At 52.7% G+C, this 21,686-nt stretch overlaps 2 protein-coding genes across 2 annotated transcripts; both read right to left on the bottom strand.

Moving 5' to 3' along the window:
• Positions 1 to 237: 237 nt before the first annotated feature.
• LOC103085919 (cathelicidin-1-like) lies at positions 238 to 2,081 on the bottom strand. Its single transcript, XM_007446148.1, has 4 exons — positions 1,881 to 2,081; positions 1,138 to 1,245; positions 925 to 996; positions 238 to 333 (listed from the first exon to the last, which is right to left on the bottom strand). Exons 1-4 carry the CDS (start codon positions 2,076 to 2,078, stop codon positions 238 to 240), a joined length of 474 nt encoding a protein of 157 aa, XP_007446210.1. The 5' UTR covers positions 2,079 to 2,081.
• Positions 2,082 to 19,583: 17,502 nt separating this feature from the next.
• On the bottom strand, positions 19,584 to 21,454 carry LOC103080719 (cathelicidin-3-like). Its single transcript, XM_007446219.1, has 4 exons — positions 21,254 to 21,454; positions 20,511 to 20,618; positions 20,297 to 20,368; positions 19,584 to 19,694 (listed from the first exon to the last, which is right to left on the bottom strand). The coding sequence occupies exons 1-4, from the start codon at positions 21,449 to 21,451 to the stop codon at positions 19,584 to 19,586; spliced, it is 489 nt and encodes a 162-aa protein (XP_007446281.1). The 5' UTR covers positions 21,452 to 21,454.
• Between the last annotated feature and the right edge of the window lie 232 nt (positions 21,455 to 21,686).

Genomic DNA, 21,686 nt, shown 5'->3' with positions numbered 1-21,686 from the left:
CTCACCCATCTCTGTTTCGTGCCTGCATTCACACACACACACACGCGCGCGCGGCATGGCATCCCAGAGTTATGGATTCAATCTTGGTAAGTGGGAGGAGGGGACACGAGTGAAACTGAAGTCTGGAGGATACTGATTTCACAAGAATTTATTTTTCAGAGTCCAGTAGCCTGAGCCAGAATAAGCATACAATTAGGACTCTTCTCTGGCTCATGATGCAAAGCCTTGATGTGCTGATTACCTGCACACTCTTATCACGATTATGCGATATCTTTGCATCATCGTCGGCTGTGGTGGTGCCCATGGTAGCTTTGTAATTCTGACACTCTGGGTCTGTGAACCAGGAAGAAACAGGTTGCTCTTCGTACTGGACCAGCATCAACACAAGACCCCTCCCCACCTGTACTTCCCTTTTCCAGGACCACACCAGGATCCTTGGGGCCCTAGTTCACGCTCTGGCTGTGACCTGTGGAGCTTGTGTTGAATCCCGACACATACAGGCAGAAGAGAAAACTGAGGCCCACAGAAGGAAAGGGGCTTCCCAGGGTCACAAGCCCATCCCATCAAAGCTGGATGACAGCAGGGGATGAAAGCTCCAGTCAGTGCCTTTCAAATTCAGCAGTCATAATCCCCTGGAGGCCTTGTGAAAATACAAATGGCTGGGCCCCAGCCCAGAGTCTGATTCAGGAGGAATGAGTGGGGCCTGGGAATCTGCCTTTCTGTCAAGTTCCCAGGTGGGACCCCACTTAGAGAACCACTGCTCTAAGGGATGGCAGAGCCAGTCCTGGAGGCCTGGGGCTCGGGTGAGGGAGGGGCCATGTAGGAGGGCCTTTCTCTGCCCTCGAAGGGGTAGCAGGTAATTGGTCCAAAGGACGTTCCACTACCCACCCTCAGCAGCCGCTGCAGCACACAGGGGCCACTTACCTTATTACAGGTGATGTCGAAGTTACCCCTGTCCTGGTCCGGGGTGACTGTCCCCACACACTGTTTCACCAGCTGGAAGGGGAGGCTCGTGGTCAAACTGGAACCCCCAGCCCATAAACTCCCAGCCTCACCCAGGGTCCGGAAATCTTCCCGGAAGCCCTCAGTTCAGATCCCTGGGAAGCATCCACCAGTGCCCCCAGCCCTCAGCCTCACCCCATTCTCCTTGAAGTCACACTGCTCCGGGGGCTGCTGGGTCGTCCTGGGGCACACGGTCTCCTTCACCGTGAAGCTCACAGGCTTTGGGGTGTCCGGGTCCTCGTCCTGGTCAAGGATCAACGTGGGGAGACTGGGCTCGGGCTCATGCTTCCTTCTCTGATCTGTCTCCCTGCCCCCACCTAGACGGCAGCCTCTCCAGCTGCTCTGTGAGCCTGGCCCTGGGCTTGGTGCTGGGTGCACGGGGGAAGGGACAGAGCCCGTTCCAGACCTCACGGGCACACAGAGAGCGGGAGCGGACCTCAGACCAACTCTGACGAGAGCACCTGAACCTCTGAGGGGCTGAGGGAAGTCAGGGGTCGCCTGCAGGTAGAAGCCTCATCACTGTAACCAGCAGGCTGAGCAGAGCCCTCCCTGGTAGGGAACAAAGAAGTGCAGAGGGGACTAAAGCCAGGAAGTCACATCACAGAGCCAAGGACCCCCCCTCCATCCTTGGAGTTCCGAGAAGCCCCTTAAGCCCGAACCGGGTGTACAGGGCGCCTGTTCCCACAGTAGAGATGCTAAGGCAAGAAACCCTCATGCTGGGAGGGGACCCAGCTCTGGGAAGGTTTCCTGGAAGAGGTGGGAGCCCACCTAGAGGGAGAAGTGCTTCCCTAACAGGAGGTACAGCCTGAGCAAAGGGGATGACAGTGTGGCCAAGACTAGTGCGAGACAGCCCCCTCCCCAGGCCCCTCCTGACTCACGGTCTTGGGAGGCAGGTCCAGCTCCAGAAGGCGGTAGAGATTAGCTTCTGAGGACTGCTCGTTGAGCTGATCCAAAGCACGAATCACAGCCTCATTGTAGCTGAGGGTCTGGGCGCTGGCTGGGGGCACCACTAGTCCCAGCAGCAGTAGCCACAGTGACCACCGCCCCAGGGCGAGGCTGGCCCTCTGAGTCTCCATGGTCCCCAAGTCAGCCTCCTCCCAGCATGCAGGACTCTCCTTTATGCCCCTCCTGGGCCTGATGCAATGGCCCAACCATGCCTCTTCCTGACCCGCCCCAGCCCTGATCTCCCTGGCTGTGAGTTGGACTTGCCTCAGCCCCTGCTGTTGCCTCACGGGATTGCTGGGCAGTAGGCGAGGGAAGCCTCCTGTGAAGGTGAAGAAATGGTTTCTCCATCTCCCTGACAACGTTTTGGCCTCTCCTGGGGCCCATGGGGAGTGTCATAGACAGGGTTGCTCAAGAATGTTGAGTCCTCCAGGAGAGGGAGGACCAGGCTCTGTCTTTCGTCCCCTCTGCCTCCACACTCTGGCCTCCTCAGGAATCAGGGTGACAAAGTGTATTCTCTACTGAATCTCCAGTTCTAGGCACTCCCTGGCATGCAGTAGGCAGTCAATTAACATTTGATGAGTGGTTGACAGTACCACTCACAGCTAAGGACTTACACACCCAGCTAATCCCTAGGCAGATGCAAAGCCCACACCATCCTTTTCTCTGCACTCAGCACTCAGACAGTGAGCTCCATTTGTCCCCTCTCCTTGATTCTTCTCCACTGCTTTCTCAGCCAAAAAATTTCCTCTCCCCTGACCCCACCAAACGTGGCCTATTGCCCTGGCTTCTCCCCAGCCAAGCCTGAGAAAGGGTCATCTATACTCTGACCACACTGCTTTGCTCCGTCTCACCCTGAAGGCCACTGCAACCGGACAGCCCTCTCTGAATCTGGAGGCCATGCTCAAGACTTATCTTTTTTTTTTTTTAATTTTATTTATTTATGGCTGCAGTGGGTCTTCATCGATGCGTGTGGGCTTTCTCTAGTTGTGGCGAGCGGGGGTTACTCTTTGTTGTGGTGCACGCACTTCTCATTGCGGTGGCTTCTCTTGTTGCGGAGCGCGGGCTCTAGGCACACTGGCTTCAGTAGTTGTGGCTCACGGGTTCTAGAGCACAGGCTCAGTAATTGTGGTGCGCGGACTTAGCTGCTCTGTGGCATGTGGGATCTTCGTGGGCCAGGGATCGAACCCGTGTCCCCTGCATTGGCAGGCAGATTCTTAACCACTGCGTCACCAGGGAAGTCCCTCAAGCCTTATCTTTAACATCACAGGTGGTAGAGCCCCTCTTTCCTCCAGAAACTGACCGACTGTCCCCTGCTGCCACTCTCCTGGGTGCCCTCCTGCCTCCCCCGTGGCTCCTGCTCGGTCTCCTCCAAGGACCCTCCTCCTAAGAGGCAGGGCTGGCACAGGTGCATCCGGGCTGCTTCTCCTCCCAGTCCTCACACATTCCTGGGGACACCCCTTCTCAAGATACCAGTTATCAGGGACACACATCACTGGTCTGTATCTCTGAGCTCAAGACTCCCATGAGTGCCCCTGGTTGTCCGCACTGGGCTGTTGGCTGCTGTTGGCTGGGTGCCGCCGCAGGAGCCCTGAGCTGAAAGCCTGGGAGCCCCACCTGCTCCTTCGTCCTCCTGAGGACACTCCCTCTGGCCTCCCACCAGCCCGGCCCAGCTCCTACCACCGTCTTCTCTCCTCTCAAGCGTAGCCACAGCCTCAGGACTCCACCTTCTCTGGTTCCAGGCTCTGCCCAGACCGCTGTCCGCCCTCCACACCATTGTCTAGGGGCTCATGCCAAGCACTGATTTGGCCATTTCCCACACTGCCTTGAGGCAGGGGCTTCGGGGTTTGGATCTTGATGCTCCCTGCTGTCCTCAGCCCCTGCCCTGCAGGCCTCAGGTGTCAGGCTGCCCCATCCACCGCAACCACTCAGACAGCGCTGAGTCCCCTGCTCTTCCCCGTCTCTGCGCCTGGTCCCTCTGCTTGCCCTGCCCTTCCGCCTGGGGAAGGCTTCCCTGACCTCCATCCAGAAATGGCACCTCCTCCTCTTGGCTCCCACAGCCTCCGGAAGTCTGTGCTGATTGGACCCCAAGTGGCTCCCTGTCCAGTGCTGTGGTCAGACACCAGGCTTGGGGCACCAGTGCTGGGGATACAGGGAGCACAACTGGGAGAGATAATGGCCCAAAGTGTTAGAGGGCCCACAGGCCAAGAAGGAGATTCTTGTACAGTTTTCTGGAGGAATGACCATGTGGTTGTGAGGCCTGGGGTAGCTCCTGGACTCAGCCAGCCTGCGGGACTCTTGGGGCCTTGGCCAGGGCACCTCAGAAGGTGTCAGCCTGGATGGATGGCGCTGGTTGGTCACTCAGCCTTGGAGAAGGAAGGAGAGGTGGGCTTCTGTGCAACCTGGGTTCACAGTCCAGGTGTTGCCCCAGTGGCCTCTTGGTCAAGCTGTGTCCTTTCCCCAAGTCAAGGGAGGAAAAGAAGGTGATCAAATAGAAAATAATTAGCAATACACATGGTTACTGGCTATTAGGTAACGCTGAAATCCTCCCTGTGCTTTCCTGCTTATGAAACTTTGAATTTGCTCACTCTTCCCACTGAAGTCCCCTTCCCCATCCTCCCTGGATCCTGTGTAGGTCCATAGACTGCAACTCCCGTGGTGGGGGCCTACCTTCCATGCCTCCAGTCTGGCTTTCCTGGCTTAGTCCTCACAGCCTGTCAGAGCGGAGGTCTTCTCGGGAGACAAACCACAGCCCTTGTCCCCAGGTGGGTTTACCCCTGACTCCACATCTGGTCCTTGAGAAATCCTCATGCACCTTTCACCCCAACAAACTCAGGTATGAGGCCTGATCCTGCATCTCCTCTCCCCTTTGCTCCTCCCAGCCATCCTTCCTGTCCATGAGACTCTGGGCAGGAAGGGGAACTGGACCTCAGGCTGCTGTGCCCCCTAACGTTGGGGAACACCCACCAGCTCCCTGAGTTGTCCAGTTCATGAGGAAAATGAAACCTACAGGTTAAATCACTCAAATAAGGATTTACCATCCAGGAAACAGGAGATGCAAGACTTGGACCAAATGCCCTGACTCACCCACCACGCTGGTCGTCTCACAGGGACCAGGGGAGGGAATCTGCAGTGAGCAGGGAAGGCAGCCACAGCTGCTGTGAGGGTGGGGACTTGGGTCAGGGATTAAGGTCAGGACCCTCTCTCTGCTCCGGATCAGCTTCTTCCTTCCCACTTCCCACTTCATGTGAAGCAAGGAGCTGCGGCAGGTTACATCCCCCTGGAAAGCCCTCAGCCCAGCTGGGGTTTCCCAGGCCTGGGGTTTGGTGAAGGAGTCCAGCTGGCAGGAGGGTAGTGCCACCCCTCTCTGGGGGTGGGTACATAAAACCAAACAGAGGCTTCACCCGCCACACTGTAGCCAGAATACTTGGTGGCATCAGGGCTGCTGCTGCTGCTGCAGAGCCAAGCTTGAGGCCAACCTACCTCCCTGTCCATGGACCTCAGCCTGCGCCACGCTCTGGCTCCGGATCTCACCACCAGCCACGACAGGAAACATCCAACCAGCTCCTCTCCGCAGCATCTGGGGCTGTGTGACAAGGTGAGCTGGGCCCGGGTGGAGGCTGAGTGGGAGGGTGCCTGAGCTTTGCAGAAGAGGGCCATGCTCACAGCCAGCCCCAGACATGTAGCAGACTGGTGGGCATGGGTACCATTCCTGTGAGTGGGTTTTACTGGGGACATGAATGTAGAGATGACAGTTGGGGGCCGAGGCCAGTTCTATCCCCAGAGGGTGACAGAGGGTGCTCTCTCCCCAGAGCCTGGGGACTCTAGATGCCTCGGATACATCTGAGAAGGCACATCCTCCCTCATTTTTCTACCAGGACAAAGACCTGCAAACCCCCAGGATCTCAGGGTCTGCCTCCTGGAGACCACGAGCTTCGGCAAGAAGTGGGCTGAGCCTATAAAGACATCAACTTCCAGGAGGCTGGAGTAAGACAGGGCACTTCGCACGAGGCCCACACACCCCTCCACCTTTCCTGGGTGCCTACGTGGTCCCTCCCCACAGACTGGCTTGTCCTAGTGGAGGTCTTAAGTCTGCTCATGGATGCTCTGGGAAGGTAGAAACAGCCCCTCCAGGGGCTCCACCCAGGTTCTGATGTTTAGTATGCGCTTTTGGAAGTGAAGAGAGAAGGGACCAACTCCTGGGGAGAGGGATGGACTGCAGATCAGAACACAATTTCCTTTGATTCCATTTCTTCAGCCCTACCTTTCTCATGATCCCAGGTCCAACTCAATAGATCCAGGTGGCACCTGCTTTTCTTATCTCCAAAAAGTAATTTGGAAGCCAACAAATATTAAACCAAAAAAGAAAAAGAAAACGAAAAAAACAAAACAAAAAAGTAATCTGGAGATTCTAAAGGCACCTTTCTGACTGCTCACTCTCAGTTGAGAACCACTGATCATGGCTCCAGCAACAACCCCTCGCCCTTGAGAGAACTTCCTTTCAGATATCGAGCTCGATTAAAACAACACACAAGGGAAGAGCCTGCGGAGGTGGGATTGTAGATTGGATGGGGATGGAGACTAAGAGGGCTGTTGGGTGGCAAGACTTTGGGTGGGCTAGAGCTGTGTTTGGTGAGAGCCATGCTGTGTTGGTGTGAAACCCTGGCTATGAAGTGGACATGAGACAGATCCCCCTGCTGTCCCTGAAGCTGATGAAGCAAGGGGCTCCCTCCATGGCTCCCTGCCATGATGGTCACCTGTGTGCCCATGGGCAACCTCATCGAAGTGAGTTTTCTTCCAGTGGCACCACTGAGTGGGGTGCCTGGGGTCCATCCAGTCACCAAAGCAACAACCCTAACAGTAATCCTTGGGATGGTCATGGAAACCACACTGTGAGGGGAGCCTGGGGCCCCTTGTGTCCTGTCCCTCCTCACAGCCTCCCATAGACATGTTGTCTATGGAGACCTGAGTCCAAGGATGTGACCCGTGTGTCTGGTCCTTCAGGGTACAAAGGGCTCCTGTACATCCACCTCCTCTGAACTCACAGCGCTCTAGTCAGGTAAGCAGGGCTTACCACCAGTCTCATGAGGCCAAGGAAGAAACTGAGGCCCAAGGCAGGATGGGGGTGTGGCCTTGGGAAGCAGGTCTTGGTCAAGTCAGGGTTGATGGCAGTACGCAGAGCTCTGGCTCCAGTGTGAGTTTTCCTTGGCCCAATATGCGGCCTCCTGTCTCTCTTTTGGATAAGCCCCTGGCCACCTCTGTCTGCCCACCAAACACCACCTTGGCCAACCCTGCATCTCTCCTACAGCCCATTGCTTTAAGAGGCCTGGAGACTCAGCTTTTTGACCTGCTTTGCTATGAGCATTGAGGGGCTGCTCTGGGGGTCCCTTTCTGCTCTGTGCCAACTCCCACTCTCTTTCTTCCCTTCCTGAGCTGTCCCCTGCCCTGTGGATGCTCAAGATCATGGGCGAAGACAACACGTACACGTTGGACAAGTATGGAGTGAAGTAAGTTGCTCTGAGAATGGCTTCTGGGGCCTCCTTCAAGTGTTGTGGGAAAGGTGGAGCCACTACTGGCCAGGGTCAGCTACATAACTTGCAAAATGAAAACATGGGTCCCTTGGCTCAAAAATTATTAAGAAATTCAAGCCCTCAGAAGTCAAAGAGATTGGAAGAAAGAGAAAGACTCCACTGGCAGTTGATGGATTTGAAGATGGAGAAAGATGAGCCAAAGCCGTGGGACAGCCTCTAGAAGCTGAGAACAACACCAGCCACCAGCAGGCAAGGGATTCATGACCTCAGTCCTACAGGCACAGAGGACCGAATTCTGCCAACAATCTGAATGAGCTTGGAAGTAATTCTCCCCCAGAGGCTTTCGAAAGGAATCCAGCCCTGCCGTCTTAGCTGGGCCTTGTGAACACAGAGCAGAGAAACCCATCAAGCCTCCTGGCATCTGACCTACAGAGCTGCCAGGGTAAAGTTTCCCTTTGCATGCCTTAGAAGAAAAGAATGTGGGCTCTAGGAAACCTCTCTGAGCAGTGGTGACATCACAGAATGGAGTGAGGTCAGGAGAGACGAGCAATCACCAAACTCACCCAAAAAGACCGTGGGGAAGAGTGGCTTCCACCGCAGGACACCGCTCAGTTTCATCAGCAACAGCAGACTCAAGCTGTGTGTTCTTGTACTGATTCTCTTCCCTACAGTTTTCACTGCCTCAGCAGCACAGACAGGATGGCACAGCGCGGAGCTTGGGGAGGGCACCAACACGCTGGCAGGAAAGTCCACCAAAACGGAGAATGAGAAAGGAGCACTGGCCCACTCTGAACTGCATCCCCTGTCAGATGGAACAAGGCTGGCAGCTTTAACCTCCATCACTTCTGCCAGGCCTCCAGGGTGAAATTTAAAAGGACACAAACACAGCTTTTTCTTGACTAAAAGACTGTGGAGAGACTTAAATTTCTCACACCATTTTATACACTGTGTTTTATTTTTTTCACTGCTCTCATGCATTTTATTTATTTACTTACTTACTTACTTATTTATTTATTGTTTTTGTTCCAAAGACTAGTTTTATTTATTTATTTTTCACATGTCCACATTTCTGTATGTGATAGTCCTTTCCTTTTCTTTTTAAAAAAATATTTATTTATTAACATCTTTATTGGAGTATAATTGCTTTACAATGGTGTGTTAGTTTCTGCTGTATAACAAAGTGAATCAGCTATACAGATACACATATCCCCATGTCTCCTCCCTCTTGCATCTCCCTCCCATCCTCCCTATCCCACCCCTCTAGGTGGTCACAAAGCACGGAGCTGATCTCCCTGTACTATGCGGCTGCTTACACTGTGTTTTAATGTTAGGTAGTTTTACTTGCTTTCGTTTTGATCAGGGTTTATGTGTTTGTTTATATTTTGCACTTGTTAATACGAGACATCCGCGGGATGGTTCTCCCAGGTAAACTAAATCTTTTCACTGTCCTTCTTGCTCTGTACATGTATGTATTTCTAGTCACCAAGCATGGTCATCAGTGAGTTCTGTCTCTATATGCTGTCAGTCTCTATTAGAGGAAGGACTGCTATGATCTCATGATACAGCAAACAAGATCAACAACAACAAAATCATAAATAATGAAAAAGATAGAAAAAAAAATCAAAAAATAAAAATAAAAACTTCCCTAACTCTCCCTCCTACCGTGGGACCGACTCTTTCCTGGCCCTTCCTCTCCTTGCCCCCTTCTCTCCCCAGGCAGGGCACACTGCTTACCTCTGTGTGTGGAGCCACAGAAAGTGGCTGGAAGGACAGAAGCTCTAAGAAACTCCTCTCTCTGAAATGGAGCAGGACCCTATGATCCTTGCCCCCCATGTCCTCAGTCTGCCTTTTGTCTGTAGAAAACTTTAGCCAAAGAATAAGTTTGACCAGAGAAGTGAAGAAATGCAGGAGCAAAGAAAAGCAGTCAAACAGAACAAAACAATAACAGTTTAGTCACTGAGCAAAGACAAAGAATTTGAGTTCCCTCTCAAGGGCTGTAGGTAATGTTCTGAGCCGTATCCTGCGAGCTGTCTTATGGATACTGAAACCCTCACCAGGTGGAAGAAGTTAACTGCATCACGCCCAGGCTGTAGCCATGACACAAGCTGCCACAATTCCGAGAACTGGCCTCAAGGAAATGGGAACCGACTGACCCTGGAACTGAAGATTAACTGTACTGAAAACAATCAAGATGACGCTGGTCAGACCGCCACATGAACAATTTCAAGATGACCGTCAGGGCTGACGATACTGTTTCCGCATGTAGCCCCTCCCCCTGTCTATAAAAGATCTTGTCCACTGACTGTGAGTGGCAGGGAATCGGCATTTGGACACCCTCCAACCCTCCCCACCCTCCCTACCTCACCAGCATCCGAAATAAAGCCAACTTTCCTTTCCACCAACCTTGCCTCGTTATTGGCTCTCGAGCAGTGAACAGCCAGACCTCACTTTCGGTTACATCACAGTGGTCGTCCCCTCACCTGACTGGGCTCCATCTTTCCCCATCCTACACCCAAATAATGTCTTTGAATCTTTTCACCACTACCACAGAGCCCCACTCAGCCAGTCAGCCACAGTCTCAACCGAGAGGAGAAGGAGGTTCTTAGAGGATCCCACGCTGAAGCTGGCGGCAGCCAGGACAAAGGGCCTGTTGTACTCCGGCAGTGGGCTCCAAGGAGGATCACAAGGCCTTCTGCCAAGATCCAGATAGCTGCAGTTCAAGCCTTGCCTGCAGGGCCTATATGTGTATATGCAAGGTCACTAGGGTAGAGCCATTGCCCTACAACGCTACCCCCCAAATTTTCACATAACCAACTGAATTCTTTTGAGAGACATAGGCTTCCCCCTCACATACTCAAATTAATTGCACTGAAGGGCTGTGGACCCAAGTGTCTTCTGTGTCTTAGGCAACATCAGATGAGAGTGACCATGACTGACTCCCAGGAGGATGATCAGGCCCATTGGAACACAGACTGACCAGGCTCCCACCTGGAGCCAAATCAGCTAAATGTATTATTATTAACCCAGATGCAGCAAGTTGGCAACTGCACATACCCCACCTCTAAAGCCAGCGGGAAGTCTAGGGCAAGGCACTCTTTGTCACCACAAGAGAGAATTTAGATTAGTTTGTGTGTTGTGGGTTAAGTATAGGCCAGACTTTCACATACTAAGTAGCAACAAGCTCAGCAGGAGGGCTTGCTCCTGTGGGGTCAGAATCCCACAAGCATTTAAACTTAGAACAGTTACTATAGTCTGTGCAAAATATATAAAAGAGTTCAAAATTTCATGATGAGGCTTAAAAAAGTCATATCAGTATCCAGAAGGTCAATCTTGTTCTGTCCTGTTTGGTGGAGGCTGTTCACTCCTGGGGGCAGAAGTTGCGGGAAGGTTTCCAAGAGTCCTTAGATCAAGACTCTTCATTGGCCGTTGATCAAGCTGGGGATGAGAGTAGCAGTCTGGGTGAAAGTGGCCAGACGCCCTGCAGACAAAAGCTGAGAGAGAGGTGAATGGTGCCTCCTCCCACCCTTGACGCTGTGAGTCGAAGGCCTTCTATTCCCATCACCAGGGTAGTTACTGTCTTCACAACCAAGTAATCGAACCACCAGTCCCTCAGCGATCACTGGTCCCGTCTCCAGTCCTCCCCTTGTCTCACCGGCGCCACGTGCCCAGACTCCTCCCTACGTGCCCAGCAGCTTCTCATCCTTATACTCCTTGACCCATCATAGAACATCTCCCTCTGCCCTGACGGGGGGTCCACACCAGCAGGACCACCTTAGGGGCTGTCACCTCATGTTCATGATCGTTATCATCATTGTCCCTCCTGCCCTTCCAGCAGCAGGGCAGGCAGCACAACAAGCACTAGGGTAGTCTCACCCACCACAAGGCTCTTCTGGGCAACTTGCAAATTCCAGTACTAGGAGCTTCCAGGGGTGCATGGGAAGAAGAAAAGTGGGGTGAGAAAGATTACTCATGTGGTTGGAGAGTCTTCCAGATTGTGTGGGCCTCCTCCCTCATTTCCGAGGCTCATAATTAAACATTCTATGTAACTAGAAGGTGGTCTTCCAGGGAATCGTCCCATTTAGAGCTCAAGCTGCCTTCCTTAAGTGTGTGCTCCGCTGGGAGGTGAGCCTTGGTGTCCACTTATCCTTTCAGTGTTCCCTGTCAGCGTCCATTCCATCTCCCAATGGCACCAACTGCTTGGAGATGAGACAGAGCATTAAAGGTCCAGGGAGCGATCTGGGTAACTGTGCACTCCCGGTAGTTCTTACTGTAAGGCAGTGCCATTGTGGATTGGATGCATTTTGTGAATCCAAGTGTGAAACATAGACCACCTGAGAGTCCTGGAATACTGTATGCCACGTATGCTGTGCAGATGGGGATGGCATCGCTGGTTATTGCCCTGGAGTTCCCTTTGTCACTCAGCTGTGGAGCTGGCAGTCAGCCACACTGGCCAGGCTTCCTTGGCCTCAGGTGCTGGCATCTCTAGGCCTTATTTTGAGTTTGATGCTGAAGGTAGATGGATCACCACTCCCTGTGTGATGTTGTATCCACATGATATGGGTCCCCACCTGGGCAGTGCAGATTTGATCCACTTGTTGATTCCATTGATGTTATCCTTGAATGGCCGTTTTCCGTGGGTATCTGCAGGAGTCATGAACAGGGGTTGTGGGTGCTGAGCAAAGCATTATGTTTTGCCATAATGTTTGTCCCCACAAAGATTGGGACTTGACCGTTCAGTTGTCCCATGGCCAGACACCTGACCACACTGTCAGTTCATGGTGTACTGCCCACGAATCAGTGAAAAATGTAACAAGGTGGATTTGGGGAGATGTCTTCCAGGGTGGCTACACAGCCCACAGCTCCACCCACTGAGTGGAGCGCCCTTGTTCATGCACAGGTATAAACAGCTACCTTGGAGGCTGGACAGCTGCACGTGGTGCAGCCCACACACCTGCCTTTAACTTAGCTGATCCGTCCAGGAACAGGAACAGGCATCTTCAGGAAATGGGTGAGCTAAAGATATGAGGCTATAATCCAGATGTGTCAGTGATTACATTATGTAAGTAGCCCTGTGTTAACCAGGTTTTCTACTTTCTGTTTCTGATGTTTTCACATCCCCTCCCAGGGTTAGCAGATGCCTAGAGACAGCAGACTCTCTCCCTCAGCTTGCCTTTCACATGCAAACTGACCAGCACCCCACCTCACCCTCTCTGCTGCTGAGACTCTAACCCCCTGTCCTAATCGCCCCAGGGTCAGGCATCAACAACTTGGGCAGCCCCTACACCCCAGCCCCAGCTCACTGAAATTACTCAAGCTAGCCGATCCTAAACCTGGTCAGCCTCACCCTCAAGCCTCGTCCATTCCTTCCCTGGAGAACATCACACGGGCTTCCCCGCAGTGCCCCGCCCTGGCTCCCCCCCCCCCCCCGACCCCGGCTCTCTTCTTGTCACTGTCCTCTCCTGTGGGCCAGCACGACCCGCTCCTCCCCACGGGAACTGTGAGCAACAAACTCGCTCTGCACCAGAGATGAGCTCCACAGCTGAATAAAACCCAAACCCTGGGGACATAGGAACCACTGAGAGAGACAGAGACAGAGAGGGAGGAAGAGAGAGGGAGGGAAAGAGAAAGAGAGAAACAATTTAGGCAAAATGTAGGTGGCCCTGGGAATAGAGAATATGAAAGTTTTTTTGTACATTTTCTACTTTTCTGTAAATTTTTACCAACTAAAATGTTTTTGAAATTTTTAAAGTTACAACATTGAGGGATTGCATAAGCATTACATTCCTTTTATTTGTAACCTGCTTCTACTCTTCGGTCTAATTCTTGCCCCTAAGACCTTGTTATAGTTGCACGCTTCTCTTGGAAATAATGAGTCAATAAAACATTATTTCCTTTTACGTTGCTTAAAACATATTTTAACCAGTATTAATCTAATTTTTGCAAATTAAACAGGATAAATAAAATTTTCATTTACATAAATGTACACAAACACACTGCCACAAACACCCACACAACCACACTGACACTATACCCCTACACTCACATATAAACCTGCACATGCCCAGTCACAACACCCGTGCACACATGAATGCCCAGCCATACATACACATACACACCCCTGAATTACATACACACACAAACACTTTATGCACTCCTCATACACACACATCCACACACACACTTTAGAAATCCCCATACTCAACTCTACTGATATATCCCACACAGAAGAAACATCCCACACTCATAAATCCCCCACAAACCCACACACACCCAGACATACATCCCACATACACATTTCAGACACACCCTGACACCTACACATATACCCACAAACTCACACCAACATTCATTCTATACAACTTCACATACACACAGACTACACTCAAACCCCCCCACACACTCTCACACACCTAGGAACACAACATACCGATACTCTCACAAACACACTGCACAACACTTCCAACACATACATACACCTTGACATTTTAACACCCAACGATTCAACCCCCCATCCACACACACACACAGAAACACAGAAACCTTTTTGAGAATAAAAGGAGGTAAAAGCCTATGGAAATGTTCCAGATTAAAGGAGGCAAATGAGACCTGACAGCTTCCTGACACACCTGACCCTAGGCAGGAACCTGTAATGCAGGTGAGAAACTCTGTAAAGCACATGATTATATCATCTGACATATAGGAAAAAGTACTGTATCCATGTAAATGTGTAGAGTTGATAATTGCTCTGTAGTTATATAAGAGGCTACCCCTCTTATATAAGAAATACAAATAGAATTCTATGAGGCTAAGGAAACCAGCTCTATCTACCACCTTAGCTTTAGATAACTTCTCTATGTTTTGGTTTCCTTCTCTGTGACAGCATGGAATAAATCTATGTTCTAAGTAACAGTTAGTTCTCTGTTTTACCGACGATAAGTAATGTTGCCAGTGCTTCGAAGAGTGGAGAGTCTAGTTTCACAAAATCTCATTCAGTAGAGCTGAGATTCAAAAGAATCACGAATAGAAGATCGAGTCCCCAGGGGAACCCCAGCTGCTAGCCTGCTGCCTGCCAAGACACCAGGGCAGAAAAAACCGCAGGCAGTCCCCCTTGGAGGTCTCCATGAGCCCTCAAGCTTGTCCTGCAGTACCCACAGATGGCCAACGGGGGCGATCTCAGAGCAACACCTTCAAGTGCCTAGTCTCCCTAGGCAGCAGCAGCATTTACTTCCCTGCCAGGGCGCCTGCGCTGCTACCAGAAAAACCACCTCCCTAGGGACCAACTCATCCATTAGGTACAATAGGCACTGTACCTACGGACCATGAAACTTCTAGGGACCCACAAAAATATTTTAATTTTAAATCCCTTTAAGAACAGAATATTAACATGACTATAAGAGCAATGAATATATAACATTATATCTAGTCACGATTGTATTCAACTATGTACGAATGCAGTTATAAAATGTAATTTTTAATACTTTTCTGTGGATGAATGGGTCCACGAAGGTGAAAGTGCCTAGGACCCATGAAAGCGACAATGTAGCCCTCTGTCTCCCCTGCCAGCGTCCTACCCTGCTCTGGCTGGGGTGACACAGAGGCAGAGTGACACACAGGAGAACAGGGCGCTGCAAGTAGGACCCCAGGGACCAGGGCAGCCCTCACCCTCGGGCTGAGGCTAGAGAGACCATGGGGGCTGAGGGACGAGACTTTTGGGCTCTGACTGGCAGGGGCATCGCTGAGTCAGAGCACAGGCGGTCTGGAGGGTACCCCGCCCTACTGTGCCAGCTGCTACCTTCTAATGGCCACATGGAAAAGGCTAGTGCAGAGGGGCCAGTTCGGTGCCCTCAGGGAAGTCCGCTGTGTGCACGGGCTGCATTTAATTCATCTCCTCCTGCTCTGATGGGGATTCCAAGTGTCTCTCTGGGTCCCTGCACTAACAGACGAGCCGGCACTGTGCCCTGAGACTAACACACTCTAACTACTGTCTCCTTGACTCTCTCACCCTCTGAGATTCACATTTGGCCCCTATGAGGTCCTTGAACTTCCTTCTCTACCTAAATGACAGACCAACCCCTTAAAGGAGATAATGTTGTTCCCAGTTACAGATAGAGAGACAGAGGCCCAGAAAGATCAATTCTCCTGCTCAGGGCCGCACGGGCAGGAGAGCAATTCCTTTCAGACATCTAGACCCCTCAGAGTTCTCTGCCTCTGCCCCACTGAGGCTGACCTGGAGTGCCGTGTCCTGTCTCGGGAGCCCCCACACTCACTCCTGAGACCTCACTGGTGGGACTCAAAGGCAGGGTCCACAAGGACCTTGCCTGATTACAGCCAGATTCCCTCCTTGGCACAGCAGGGGTCTGGGGGGTGGAGAAGCCCCTCCTTATCCTCACTCATTCCCTTCCTCTTCCTCACCTCTTGCTCTCCTCCACGCGCTGTGTTTGGCTTCTGTGCTGCCCCCCACTGAAGTTAGTGGCCTTCACATCTGCACAAACAATAGGAAAATATTAGGAGTCATCTCCCTGGGCCTCGTGGGCTCCTGTCCTACTCTGCCCACTTTGTAAAATCCTCAATGCCCCTTGGCTTACAGCACCACGCCCACCCCACTCCCCTCCTGCACCACCACCCTGGACGCCTCGGGCTCGTCTCACTTCTCTCCACATCAGGCCCCGCACCTGACCCACCTGGGACGAGTGGGTGACCTCTGCACAGCTCCACCACCATCACAGGCCACGTTCCCTAGAAGCAGGGCCTCAGCTGGGAAGTGAGAGGCATCTGATTTATTGAGGGGTGTTGTCAGGAGGAGGGAGGCAGAGGGGAGCAGGATAGGGCAGAGGAAGGAGCTGAGCAGGGACGTGCTCTACCCTGAGACGAGCTTCAGCCTCACCCACAAAAGCCTGGAACCCCTGCTTTAGGACTGACTGAGGGGGGACTGGGCTTTGGTGTCCCCTCATAGTCAGTCCCCATCCACAGGCTGAGGGCAGAGGGGACACAACCCCCAGGCATCTCCTGGGAGGCTGTGAAGACAGCTGTGAAGGGGGCATCCGTATTGCACAGTTCAAACAGCTGGGGGATGGGGCGGGGGTGGCAGCCGCCCAGTGAGGGGTATCTGGGCAGGGCACTCACAGCACCTACTGCCCAGTGCCCCGCCCAGGGAAACTGGCATTTCATGCCCCTGGCATTTCAGAACCAATGTGGTCAAAACTGAACAGCCAACTCCCCCCACACTCATCTCATATCTACACCAGGACTCTGAGCAGCCCATGATCACATTCTCAGAACCCACCCCTCGCATTGTTCAACCTGTCAGGGAGTCAACCTGCCTCATCCCCTCTGCAGTGACTCCATCCCAGTCAGCCCCATACTCTCTCAGCTTCTGTGACAACCCTCCTTCTATTCTCCCTTCCCTCCTCTCCCCTTGGCCATTGCCCCGGGGCGACACGTCCTTGCTCGGCTCCGAGATGATTCACCCCTCATGAATACACATTTACACACACACACACACACACGCGCACACACACACACACACACACACACACACACACACACACACACACACACACTGAAGCCAGGGTGTTGGCTAACGTGGACAAGGATCTGCTCTCCCCTCTAAAATCATCTGGCTCGTTATTGCTTTCCTGGACCTGGGTCTGTCCATCTCTCCAGTCCCACCCTGACCCACCCCCTTGCATGCCTCCCTTGAGCACTGAACTGAGTGCCACTTCTCACTCTACCATGCCAGTCCCTTTGCTTTTCTTAAGCAGTTTTCTCCCCAGAGCATCCTCTTTCCCCCTTGCTGGGCTCAGGTCCCCTCCATTGCACATCCATCACACTGTAGCCATCACATGCAAATGGAACTCACCATCCAGAGTTTTACTCTCAGGGAGGACTGACAAGCGAAGCATGCCATGGACTGATGCTCTATGCCATTCATGAAAGTCTGTTACCTGTTTTCTCAGGGGTAAGAGGTCTAATGGTCAAACGGCAGACTCTCTCACCAGTCAATCACTGCAGAAGGCACTGACCAGGCCTCCATGCCTCTCTGCCTGTTTTGTCTCCTTCTCAAAGGTTGCAATGGAAAAAATGTTTGCGTCATCTCCTTTCTGCTATCAGTGGTCACGTGTGCATGTTGAGGGCCTGGTCCCAGGCAAGGGATATATGGCCAACATCCATGTAAAATGTGAAAGGGCAAGACAGGGCTGAGGCTATAGGTGGGTTGCCATGGAAGCAGGATGGGCAGTCACGGGAGGAAATTGGAAACAGATGTGACCAGCACGGGCCCATATCATCCTGATGAGTGATCTGTCTCTCAGGTTGGGCAGGGATGTACCAGCTATGACAAAACTGATGGGTAACATTTGCTGATTTCCATGGTGGAAATACTTCCACCAAGGCCAATTTCAAGCTACCAAGAGTTTAACAACCAGCTCAGAAAACTCCTGACCATTTAACAATTGGCAATGGCAAGCCTGTATCCTCTGGCACAGACACAACACAGCCCCCTGGGTGTCCTCTGCAAAGTTTCCTCCCCCAACTTGCATTGATGTAGAGTGAGAAGCATGAGGTTCCTCTAACCTGCCTGAGATCAGCCCCACCTGCTCACCAAGAGGAGACAAGCCTGACAGGTAACAAAGTAAGTGCTCTGTGAGATCCTGTCCTCTGTCCCTCTCAGAGAGGGGAATCTGTGTCTTGGTACAGGTTGGCCCACAAGCAGACCTAAGACAAGCATTTAGTGGAAATAGTTTGTTTGGGAGGTGACTCCAGAAAGCGCCAGCACGAGTGTAGAGAAGGGAGACAGGGCAGGACCTGAGTCAGAAGAGGACGTGTCAATGAACAGGTCACAGAAGTGGGTGACAGGGGCTCAACCCAGCTGGGGACCTCAGGGGGAGGTGTGACATGTCTGGGAGTGGACCCCCCAAGGAGTGAGGAAGAGGAGGTATTTTTCCACCAAGTCCCCCCAATGGTTGGTTGAGGCTGCTCCCTGGGTTCAAACTCCCCAATGTTTCCAGTCTGCCCCAGAGCAAAGGTCAGCTAGAGAATGGGGAGTGGGCAAGACATGGACAGTGTCTGAAACACCCAGGCAAACAGATATGTGACCTGTGTGTCACTCTGTGTGTCTTTCACATTCATGCAGAGCTACTCACCCTGATGAACAGGATCCTTCTTTTTTTAAATTTAATTTTATTTTTTTATACAGTAGGTTCTTATTAGTTATCTATTTTATACATATTAGTGTATATATGTCAATCCCAATCTCCCAGTTCATCCCACCACCACGACCACAGCCCTCTCCCGCCACTTTCCCCCTTGGTGTCCATAGGTTTGTTCTCTACATCTCAGGATGCTTCTTTTTAATGCTGCATATTTTTTTAGCAGGTAGTTCCCTAAACACAAGCCCACCACTGAAATCTCGGACCCAGCTAAAGAAACAGTGATGTGTTCAATGCCAGAGGAAAAGCCAGGAGGGGTGGGCTTTTCCAGACTTCAGATTGTCAAGGAGAAATGGAACGCTATGGGCATTGTACCTGTAGGCTTAGCCCTGAGACTGAACTGCGTCTCTGTGAGTGTTTAACAAAAGCCTGGCCCCTCCGGACTGTCACCTCTACGTGAGCAGGGACAGCATCCCCACCAGTACTGCACACAGAGCAGGTCTCCTTAAGTCCCTACTCGGTGTTGGAGGAGGAGGGCAGAGGTGTGTGAAGGGCACGGGAGGGACCCGAGAATTGGAGACGCTGTTGGTCCTGCTGCCTCTCCCCATGCCCTCCTGGAAGGAACGCTGCCTCACCCACCTCTGTGTTTACAGGAATGATCTCTCTCTCTCTCTCTCTCTCTCTCTCTCTCTCTCTCTCTCTCTCTCACACACACACACACACACACACACACACACACACACACACACACACCAGAGGAGGCATCCCAGAGGTAAGGACTTGGTCCCAGTAAGTGGTAAGAACGAGAAAATTGAAATTGAAGCCTGGTGGAAGTTATTTTCACAAGAATTTATTTTTCACCATCCAGAAGTCTGAGCCAGAACTTATCAGCCCCTCAGGATGCTTCCCTGGGCTCAGGGTTCACCAAAAGCCCTTAATGGGGGTGACATTAGGCAATCCTTCACCGTTTTCCAGGAATCCTTGGAATGGGGAACCTTGGCGGGAACCACGGGCGTGGCCTTGGCCTTGGCAAACGTGGAGGCCGGATACGAATTCTCCTGACACTCTGAAACTGTGAACCACAATGAAATTTATTTCTTTTGTGACTAGGCAGGGGTCAAGACGAGACCCCTCCCTCCCCACATGAACAAGCCCCTAACGGACACACCAGGAGCACTGGGCCTTGTTCAGCCTTAAGCTGTGATCTTTGGAGCATGTGGGTGAATCCCTACAGCCACAGACATATGGGGAAACTGAGGCCCACAGATGGCAAGGGTCTTCCCAGGATCACAAGCCCATCCCAACAAAGCTGGACGGGAGTAGGGGCTGAAAGCACATTACTCTAGTCAGTGCCTCTCAGAATTCAGCAGTCAAAATCCCCTGGAGGCCTGGTGAAAATACAAATGGCTGGGCCCCAGCCCAGAGTCTGATTCAGGAGGTCTGAGTGGGGCCTGGGAATCTGCCTTTCTGTCAAGTTCCCGGGTGGGACCCCACTTAGAGAACCACTGCTCTAAGGGATGGCAGAGCCAGTCCTGGAGGCCTGGGGCTTGGGTGAGGGAGGGGCCAGGGTAGGAGGGCCTTTCTCTGCCCTGGAAGGGGCAACGGATATTTGGTCCAAAGGATGTTCCACAACCCACCCCATTATCAGCTCCATAACACAGAAGGGGCACTCACCTCATTACAGTTTATGTCAAATTGGTCCTTGGACTGGTCCAGGGTGACTGTCCCCACACACTGTTTCACCAGCTGGAAGGGGAGGCTCGAGGTCAAACTGGAACCCTTGGGTCATCACCTCCCAAACTCAGCACAGGGGCTGGAAATCTTCCCGGAAGCCCTCAGTTCAGATCCCTGGGAAGCATCCACCAGTGCCCCCAGCCCTCAGCCTCACCCCATTCTCCTTGAAGTCACACTGCTCCGCGGGCTGCTGGGTCGTCCTGGGGCACACGGTCTCCTTCACCGTGAAGCTCACAGGCTTCGGGGTGTCCAGGTCCTGATCCTGGTCAAGGATCAAAGTAAGGAGACTGGGCTCGGGCTCATGCTTCCTTCTCTGTTCTGTCTCCCTGCCCCCACCTAGACAGCAGCCTCTCCAGCTGCTCTGTGTGCCTGGGCCCTGGCTTGGTGCTGGGTGCACAGGGGAAGAGGACAGAGCCCACCCCTGGCCTAACAGGCACACAGAGAGTAGGAGCAGACCTCAGACCAGATCTGATGAGACCACCTGCACCGCTGATGGGCTGAGGGAAGTCAGGGGCTGCCTGCAGGGAGAGATCTTGTCACCTGAACCTCTAGGCCGAGCAGAGCCCTCCCAAGTAGGGAACAAAGAAGTGCAGAGCGGACTCAAAACAGGGTAGTCACATCTCAGAGCCAGTGACCACCCTCCATCCCTGGAGCTCCCAGAAGGCCCTTAAGCCTGAACAGGGTGTACACGGCGCCTGTTTCCACAGTAGAGATGCTAAGGCAGGAAGCCTCATGCTAGGAGGGGACCCAGCTCTGGGAAGTTTTCCTGGAAGAGGTGGGAGCACACCTAGAGGGAGAAGTCCCTTCCTGACAGGAGGTGCAGCCTGAGTAGAGGGGCTGACAGCATGGCCAGGGCTGGCGGGAGACAGCACCCTCCCCAGGGTTCTCCTGACTCACGGCCTTGGGAGGCGGGTCCAGCTCCAGGAGGCGGTAGAGATTAGCTTCTGAGGACCGCTCGTTGAGGCGATCCACAGCATGGAGCACAGCTTCCCTGTAGCTGAGGGCCTGGGCACTGGCCAAGGGCACCACTAGTCCCAGCAGCAAGAGCCAAAGTGACCGCCGCCCCAGGGCGAGGCTGGCCCTCTGAGTCTCCATGGTCCCCAAGTCGACCTCCTCCCAGCATGCAGGACCGTCCTTTATGCCCCTCCTGGGCCTGATGCAATGGCCCGACCATGCCTCTTCCTGACCCGCCCCAGCCCTGATCTCCCCGGCTGTGCGCTGGACTTGCCTCAGCCCCTGCTGTTGCCTCACGGGATTGCTGGGCAGTGGGAGCAGGAAGTCTCCTGTGGAAGGTGAAGAAATGGTTTCTCCATCTCCCTGACAACATCTT

The sequence above is a fragment of the Lipotes vexillifer genome, unplaced genomic scaffold (assembly GCF_000442215.2).
Source record: "Lipotes vexillifer unplaced genomic scaffold, Lipotes_vexillifer_v1.1 scaffold491, whole genome shotgun sequence".
In the NCBI taxonomy this organism is placed as follows: domain Eukaryota; kingdom Metazoa; phylum Chordata; class Mammalia; order Artiodactyla; family Lipotidae; genus Lipotes; species Lipotes vexillifer.
Note: the sequence above shows the minus strand (reverse complement) of the source record. Positions and strands in the feature narration are given on the sequence as shown.

Excerpts from the sequence above, each read along its gene's own strand:
- LOC103085919 (XM_007446148.1), bottom strand. The coding sequence starts at position 2,078 with ATGGAGACTCAGAGGGCCAGCCTCGCCCTGGGGCGGTGGTCACTGTGG. Across the intron at positions 1,246-1,880 it reads TGGACCTGCCTCCCAAGACC|GACGAGGACCCGGACACCCC; the intron begins GTGAGTCAGGAG and ends ATCCTTGACCAG. Across the intron at positions 997-1,137 it reads GTGACTTCAAGGAGAATGGG|CTGGTGAAACAGTGTGTGGG; the intron begins GTGAGGCTGAGG and ends CTCCCCTTCCAG.
- LOC103080719 (XM_007446219.1), bottom strand. The coding sequence starts at position 21,451 with ATGGAGACTCAGAGGGCCAGCCTCGCCCTGGGGCGGCGGTCACTTTGG. Across the intron at positions 20,369-20,510 it reads GTGACTTCAAGGAGAATGGG|CTGGTGAAACAGTGTGTGGG; the intron begins GTGAGGCTGAGG and ends CTCCCCTTCCAG. Across the intron at positions 19,695-20,296 it reads TTGACATAAACTGTAATGAG|TTTCAGAGTGTCAGGAGAAT; the intron begins GTGAGTGCCCCT and ends TGTGGTTCACAG.